The 8,961-nt window shown below is 39.9% G+C and overlaps 1 protein-coding gene and 1 non-coding gene across 2 annotated transcripts; both read right to left on the bottom strand.

Moving 5' to 3' along the window:
• Positions 1–381: 381 nt before the first annotated feature.
• Positions 382–1,086, bottom strand: LOC148767694 (uncharacterized). The gene has a single exon (XM_088824754.1). It carries the CDS (start codon positions 1,084–1,086, stop codon positions 382–384), a length of 705 nt encoding a protein of 234 aa, XP_088680880.1.
• Positions 1,087–4,639: 3,553 nt separating this feature from the next.
• On the bottom strand, positions 4,640–5,441 carry LOC105960235 (uncharacterized). Its single transcript, XR_016033990.1, has 2 exons — positions 5,360–5,441; positions 4,640–5,145 (listed from the first exon to the last, which is right to left on the bottom strand). It is a non-coding gene; the product is annotated as an uncharacterized LOC105960235 (transcript).
• Between the last annotated feature and the right edge of the window lie 3,520 nt (positions 5,442–8,961).

The following is an 8,961-nucleotide window of genomic DNA, read 5'->3' as shown; positions in this document are numbered from 1 at the left end:
GCGTTCCTATAGTGACAGGGATTTTAACTTGTCCGATCGGTGTTAGGGATCCTCCTGTGAACCCAAATATCGGGGTGGTGACAGGGAAGATTGGGAGATCGAGTTCCATTTGTAGGAAACACTCGTAAGATATGACGTCCACTGAACTCCCTGAGTCGACAAAAGCGCGAGCGAAGTCGTACCCTCCGACGTTAATCGTGATGAGGAGAGGATCGCAATAAAAATCATCAAGGTCCACTTCATCTTCAGGACCGAACGAGATAGTGGGGTATTGACGGCACTTCGATGTAGAAATTTGGCAAACTTCGCGATTGTTCTTGAGATTACCGAGATGGCGCCTCCTAGCCCGGTGAGTATCTCCTCCCGTAGGGCCCCCTGAAATCATCTGAATGAATCCTCTTTTCGGCATTGGTGGCGGGGCGGGACTCGCGCAGGATTTCCGAACTGAGCTTCGGGCTTTTGTCCCCGAGGGGGGTCTATCTTCACAAAATCTCCAATCTTATTGTCTCTGATGAGGCGTTCCACCTCATCTCTCAGATGCGCGCAATCGTCAGTCATATGTCCATATTCGTTATGAAAACGACAAAAGGTGACCAGTGTTGGATCTCGGCGAGGCGCTTCTTGGGCGGTCCGAGGCCATCGCAAGTCAACTCTCTTCTCGATTGCGCACAACACATGGGACAAAGGGGCTATAAGAGGCTGATACGATTGATATCGAGATCCTTTAGCATCCGGGGCAATGCCCCGACTGGGAGTATTGGCATCCCTTCGAGGTAACATGGGCTCCTTGCCTTTCTTCACTTCGTTAACCCGTGCGTTCGCGGTTTGGTGAGATTCTTCCACTTTCTGCTGGCGGGCTTCTTCTAGGTTGATGAACCTAGATGCTCTCTCTAGCTGATTATCAAAATCGGGCGAAGGTTCCAGCGCTAGGGCTCGGAAAAACTTATAATCTCTTAGTCCTTGTGAAAGGGCTGCCATAAGCACCTCATCACTGGTAGTGGGGACTTCTAAGGTGGCTGAAGTGAACCGCTTGATGTAATTCCTGAGGCTTTCCTTCTCCTTCTGACGAATGCTGAACAACGACATAGAGGTCTTTTTACACTTCTTCGAGCTAGCAAACTGATTCATGAAGGCCTTGGCAAATTGTCCAAAAGAATGCACGCTTCCGGGGGCAACAAACCGAACCAGGCCTGAGCCGGCCCAGCTAAAGTGGTGACGAAGGCACGACACTTCACTCCTTCCGTGAGCTGGTGAAGTGATGTTGTACTGTTGAAACGACTTAGGTGTTCAGCAGGATCCGATGTGCCATTGTATTTGAACAAAATAGGTCGGTAATTAGCGGGTATGGGATCATCATCGAGGTGTCTTGCGAACGGACTAGATCCCCCGATAACTCGCGTTGAACTGTTCCGTAGGGCTTTTAGTTCGCTCATATCGCGCCTCATACTGTCCACCTCGGTCCTGACACCGTTACTATCGCCTCTTCGATTCTCTGAATAACTGTCGCACTCGTCTTCGGCTCGCCCCTCGTTCGGAGAGCGCCTCAAGTCTCTCTTAGGTCGGTTATCCTGGGGCAGGGATTGAGCGTAATTTCGAATGGCCGTAGTGATCATGGCCTGTACTTCATCCCGGGTGTATGTACGCTCGTCAGGGGATGGAGCCGGTACCGTAGCCGGCCTTTTTGAAGCGGCTTCACCACTCTGAAACTCGAAAGAAGGGCTACTTGAAAAGAGAGGGATCCGTCTTTCCTTCTCAGGCGTAAGTAGGCTGCATCCTGATTTCTCCTTCAAGACAGACGGCGGATCGACACCAGATGTGTCGCGAACTGCTGCATCCAGCTCCTTTTGTAGGTTTCGGGCAATCGTGTCTCCTTCCTCCATTGTTCTCCACGTTTTCAGCTCAGATCTGGACTTCCAGGGGCAGATCTAGTATTTTCCTGGAAGTTGTGCTCCAATTTTTTAGAAGGATTCCCACAGATTTAGTCCGTAGGGTTTCTTCTCGCGCTCCTTAGATTCTGGTCCGGATTCCGGTGAAGAGACCTGCAACGCCGGGAGGGGTTCCCGGCGGGAAAACTCCGACGATCAAGTTAGTATAATATTTTTAGAGTAGGTTTATTGAAAGTACGTAAAAGCATGTGTGGAAAAATACAATGCCTTCTCCTATTTATAGATGATGAAGCCTTGGCCTCCAAGGCTTTCCCCTTTTAGGATTTCTCCTTACCCTCAAGTCATGTATCTTGGGCTTGTATTGCCTTGGGCTCGCTTTACCTCGTTTTGGTATTGGGCTGGCGAGTTAAGGTATTCTCATATAGTCTCCAAGTTTGTACGGTCCAAAGACCTCGCTTATAACTTTGAGCTAAGTCATCATGGGCTTATCATTATGGGTTTATCATTATGAACTTATCATCATGGGCTTACGTTTATTCGGTATTGTCAAATTGGCCCGTATCAAAAAGGATCCGGATCCAATATCAATCTATATGAATAGATTTAATGTGGATCGAATTTAGACCGATCCGGATTAGATCCAAATGGATCCATTTATTTTTAATTCAATAATATGAGGTTGAATATCTCAACTTTTAGGATTTAATATCTCAATTTATGTAGTTTAATATCTCAACTTTTAGAATTTAATATCTCAATTTATGTGGTTTAATAATTAATATCTAAACTTTCAAACTCACACATATTCACGCACACTTTTCATACACAGTTACACACTATCACACACACGCACACGCTCATATACACACACTGTTTAACGCACACACCCCATTTTACACACACACACTCTGTTTTACACACACACACACACACACACACTGTTTTACACACACACACATTGTTTTACACACACACACACATTGTTTAACACACACACACACTCACATACACACACTGTTTTACACACACACACACTCACATGCACACACAGCTTCTACACACACACTCACATACACACACTGTTTACACACACACACACACACTCTGTTTTACACACACACACACTGTTTTACACACACACACACACACACACTGTTTTACACACACACACACTCGCATACACACACAATTTCTACACACACTGTGTTACACACACACACACACTGTTTTACACACACCCACACACACACTATTTGATGCACACACTGTTTTATACACACACACACTATTTTACGCGCGCACACACACACACATACTCACATGCACACACAATTTCCACACACACAGACACACTGTTTTACACACATACACACACTCACATGCACACACAACTTCTACACACACACACACTGTGTAAAGACTAAAGACCATTACTTTACAATAAACTCCAAACCAAGAATCACCAAGAATGATCTTGACACCTGAAAATAAGATATTTGTCATGTTTTTTGAAAAAAAAAATATTAAAATAAGATCATTAATTTAACAGCCCTAATTTTTTCATGAGAATTAATAATAGCACTTGAGTCTGAAATATATGATCTGCAGCATAATAGTTCTAATAAAAAAAATAAATTAATAAATAAATAGTAGAAAAAAATAATAATTGCTAAACAAATGTAAAATAAAAAATTACCTCGGAATGATTCCCCGGAGTTGGCTCCGACTTGCTTCTCCTCAGTTCCTTAACATTTCCGACGGTCTCCGCTGCCTCAAACCACCGGAAGGCCTTATTTTCCGGCGGGAAAGCGACGGCGAAGGTCTTGGCGGCGTGCGGCGGCGGCGAGCGGAGAGGAGGCTGTTGACGGCGGCGAGCGGAGTGGAGGCTGTTCACGGCGGTGAGCGGAGTGCAGGTTGTTGACGGCAGCGAGCGCAATGGAGGTTGTAGACGGCGGCGGTCGGCGAGGAGCGGTATACGGCGGCGAGGAACGGCGATGGAGGTGGGGAATGGCGATGGGTTGAAAATTTTTTGGGGTGAAATCGGAGAGAGAATTTTTTATCGATTAAACTTTTAATTAAAATAATATTTTGACTTTTTTTTGTGAGAAAATTTTGTTGGTATTTGATTGGGTTTTAATTGGGTTTTGATTGGATCCAATATGACCCAATTTATTTTGTGGTTAAACTTTTAATGGATTTAAAGTGGATCCACATGGATCCAGTTTAAAAAAAAATATCAACTGGATCAGATCCGATTTGTTTCAACTAAACTTAATCTAAACCAGATTCTTATGAACCGAACCGGATCTAATTGGATCCACGGAACCGGATCCAAATTGCCACCCCTAATTTTATCCGATCTTTCATTGTTGCATATTTATGGTTTAATTTCTTTTGTTGCGACTATTTTGAAATGCAACTGAAACCGTAACCGAAACCCGAAAAACTCTGGAGTAAAACCCAAAACTCAAAAATCGATCAAGTAGGGTTAGTAGGGATACTCACCCCTAATTGCAAAATAAATGAAAGTTTCCACATTTAGGTTTTGGAAAAAAAATGTATTAGGACATAAATTAATTTTAACAATTCTTTCAACTGGTAAACAACATAAAATGAAAATTCGTTTCAACTTTCACATCCAGCATTAATATTTTATTTTTCATATACATTGTTAATGAAATAAATATATTCGACTTAATTAAACTATTAACAGAAAATAGGATTTCATGCAAGAAATAATGAAACACAAGAGGTAATACTGTTACCAACTTCAATTGATTAATCCTCCTTGGAAACTAATACAAACTTCAAAAAAAATTCAAACATATAATCCTTAATTTTTGTTTACCCGTAACTTCTTTAATAGATATTACGATATAAACACAAAAGTTAAACTACAACGAAATTAATTAAATTCCGTACACTCGAAAGCTACTACTGTGAAAATCATTTGTAATTTGTTCAGAGTTTAGAAGAAGTTAGCTTTGTGTCTCTTCGTAAAGAAATTGACCGCCATCTTGATCAGGTGGTCCGTTGTCCGGTGGGTTTTCAACTGCAGGCGGCGTTTTCACACCACCACCACCACCACCACCACCACCACAAGATTTCGCGCAATAACAGCGGCCCATCCTACAAACGCCGTACTTAAAATCTTCATGCATGCAAACTATATTGCAATTCCTTTGAGTTGCTCGAATACATTTCCCTCCAAACTCGCGGCTTCTCGATTTGCACGTTCTTATTACCGCCCCAATCTCTTCTGTTTGGTTAATTACAACGAATTAATTACAATGCATAACAATAATGTAAAACAAATTGACATATATATGAGAGAGAGAGAGAGAGAGAGAGAGAGAGAGAGAGAGAGAGAGAGAGAGAGAGAGAGAGAGAGAGAGAGAGAGAGAGAGAGAGAGAGAGAGAGAGAGAGAGAGAGAGAGAGAGATAGAGAGAGAGAGAGAGAGAGAGAAACTTACGAGTAGAGAGGACAATGAAGAAGACAACTAACAACAACTTCTTGTCCATGTTTTTCTTTTTTTTGTTTGAGTTTTTGTGAATGATTCTGAACACAAATAACACATTCCTTTTTATAGGGGAGCACCTATGTTAGAGAGAAATCATTGAGCAAAAGTCAACCAACAATAGTGTAGCACGTGTTAATTATATATATGGATATATATGCATTTAGTAAAGACTAAAGAGTAGTCTAACCCTTCTCAATCTTAATTAAATGATTTTTTATCTGAAAAAATCTGGGGTTTTCCATCTCTTTAATGCTTGTTATGGGGGTTTGAATGTGCGGGTTCTAAATTAAACCCGCCCGTTCAAGTATCGGGTCTTGATTCAAGTAACACGTATTTAAAATAGGCGGATTTAGAACATGTGGGTTTAGAATCAAAACCAATTACATACAATGCATGCCAGGTCGAAACACATTAGTACTTTAATCCATTTCAAAGATCTCAATCTGAGATCTTATTAATTTCAGTTCGATACATCCGATCAGGCCACCTACTGAACTCACATTTGTACTATTATACATTTTCCCCACGAAACGATTGGACTCGTTACTTAGTACTACCCGGCCCTTTGACCACGCTATTCGTACATGGAGTTGGGGCATGTTGGATTCTATATACGGAGAGATAGATCGATCGATCGTCTTGAGATCTTACTATTGTATAGACAAAACAAGCACCAGAAGCCCTTTTCTGTTAAGTGTAGCTATAGAGTGGCATCTAGACCGATTGCCCTTTATAAAGAGTAAAAATAGGAACTTACACTACAAGAAACATTTTTTTTGAGGGACAACACTAATTTTCATATGACTTCACTCTTATTGTAATTAATGAGGTATTATTAAAAATGATTAAGTGAAGACAAAAAAAAAAAAAATTATTAGTGACAACGGAAAAATGTTGTCTCTTAATATATCTATTTAGCAATGTTCTAAAAATCGGCCGAGACATTCGATTAATCGTCTTCAAGGTGGAGGCGGTCCAATACCTTTACGATTTCTGTATTAAAGTTTGAAAAATCGGGTTTTAGCTTGTGAGCCAGTTTGAGGTGGTTTGAGACTGTTTGAGAAGGTTCGAGACTGTTTGAGGAGGTTCGAGGCGGGTTGAGGAGTTTAAAACCTTAGAAATGGGTTAAACTTTGGTGACAAAAATCGGTCAAAATGAGTTTTTTTCTCCTCTTAAAATCCAAAAAAATGTTTGGGCTTTTAAACAAAAATGAGTTTATGCATTGTTTTGTTTGTTAATTGTTATTTCTAAAGGACCTAATCATTTATGCTTGCAAATTCTCAAGCATAATTTTAAATGCACAAGATTTTTATTTTATTGTATATATTTTGCAAGGATTTTTATTATCTTATGATCTTATTGCTATTAAAGTTTTATTATGTGATTATAATATATAAGTGATGGGATATAATTATGTTTAAATATACTTTTATAGAGCTAATTGCAAATACCACCCCTGTGTTATCTCTAATTGTCAAATACCCCCCTGTGAAAAAAAAAACTCACTAACACCCCCTCGTGTTAACATTTTCGAAGCACACTGCACCCTTTGTGATTTTAGGCTTTGACTGAAGGTAAAATGACAAAAATGCCCTATGGGGTTTTTCAGCAAATTAATAAAGCATATTATAAATTTATAGATATTATACATTTTTTTATTTTGTAAATATTAAAAATAAAAAAAAAAATATTTAAACTAGAATAAAATATATAGTTTAATATTAAAAGTTTTTATATGTTTTTTTTTTACATTCTATATTAAATAAAGAAAATAAAGAAAAAAAAGAAAAAAAAAAAAGAAAAAGAAAAGAGCAGCTTCTTCTCCGGCAACGGCAAGAAGATCCCTTGCCCTCCCACCCAACTCACAGGCCACAGCTGATCCTACCCTCCCACGCAGCTCACAGGCAACATCACTCATCGACTATTTGTCCATCCGGCCGCCGCTTCTGCTCTGCCACTGTTCACCACCATCTCACCCCTGCACCACCACCACCATCTTCTCCAAATCCGTCGCCCACAACGTCTTTGAAATTTTAGTGTCCACCAATAAACTTTACCACAATCTCCTATTTTGACAGTGGTGGCGGCGATAAGGCGAGCAAGAGAAGAGAAAAGAGCAAAAAGATGCAATTTTTGGACCTAGCAGGTTCGGCCGTCAAACTCGTCGCCGTCGAGAGAAATCATTTGGAGATGTTGTAGAGAGCTCCATTACGTCGTACGATATATCGATCCGGATTGAGGACTCCAAGCTAGCATTCCGGACCACAGATCCTTGGCCCGAAGATTCAGGCAATTCCCCCGTCCATCGATTGATCGCCGTTGCTGTAATTGGGGCTGTGGTTAGTCTCGCGTCTGATATGTGGATTGCAGAAGAGGAGGTGATGGTGTTGAACTTGGGGTTGGGGTTGGGGTTTGGGGGGTGGGATCGGGAAGAAGACGATGAATTTTTTTTCTTTTTTTTTTTTTTAATTACATAATATCTGTCACATTATTGTTTTGATTCTGAAAATTACAATTTGGTCCTATAAATTTAGGTTATTCATAATTTAACCAACAAGGTTATTTTTTATTTTATAAAGGGGTATTTATGACATTTCACCCTCAAAATACTATTAAAAATCGCACAATCCGCGAGTGAGTGACACGATTTGCCTCTAGGGGTCTCGATGCTCTGACTTTGATAACACAAGGGGGTGTTGGTGAGTTTTTTTTTCACAGGGGGGTATTTGACAATTAGAGATAACACAGGGGTGGTATTTGCAATTAGCTCTACTTTTATATATATTTTGAGCATTTCAAAGTACTATCTAGAAATAGATTACACTAAATTTGAACAACTAATTTATTTTTAATTTATCATCGATTAAGTACCGCCTGACATGATACCCCCTTTACAACTTTGGTATTTAGTGACAACTTTTGATAATGTCACAATTATGATATCACTAATTCCATCTTTTTTTTTCTTATAGTGGATAGCGTTGTGTTGAGGTGTACATAGAGAGGTATACTACTATGTAATAGTTTCCATGGCATTCTAGACTTAGTTCTCCATTTACATGAATGTAAAGGTGGAATTAATGTCATTGTCAACGCACAAGTTCTGAATAAAAACTTCTCGCCAAATTTATGCAATACCATATTGTATAAGCATTTATGGATATGAAATTCCAAATAAAAAACGAAATCCCCATATACTGTTGGGAAGAGCAGAGGGGAACATGGTTCGTCAGAATGAGGATAGCGAAACCGGAACTGAGGCTACCACGACAACATTTTCTAGCAGCCAATGTCTTAGAAATGCGAAAATCGACTGGAATGGTGAAATAAAATTCAATCAGAATGGTGAAAGTTTATGCTTTAGCGCCCCATAACGGTGATTTATCGATCAGAACGGGTGATAAATCGGTTGGAATGAGGAATAAATCATCCAAAACTATTCTTAGTTACATAATAATAAAAAAAATTAATCGCAAATTTACTTACTGTGTTATATATACTCTGTCCATTTGCCAAGGAAAATCGAAGTGGCAAATTTGTATAAAAGATGTAAC

The sequence above is a fragment of the Erythranthe guttata genome, chromosome 10 (genome assembly GCF_056151865.1).
Source record: "Erythranthe guttata isolate IM_541 chromosome 10, IM_541, whole genome shotgun sequence".
In the NCBI taxonomy this organism is placed as follows: Eukaryota; Viridiplantae; Streptophyta; class Magnoliopsida; order Lamiales; family Phrymaceae; genus Erythranthe; species Erythranthe guttata.
This window is presented reverse-complemented; position numbering and strand designations above follow the sequence as displayed.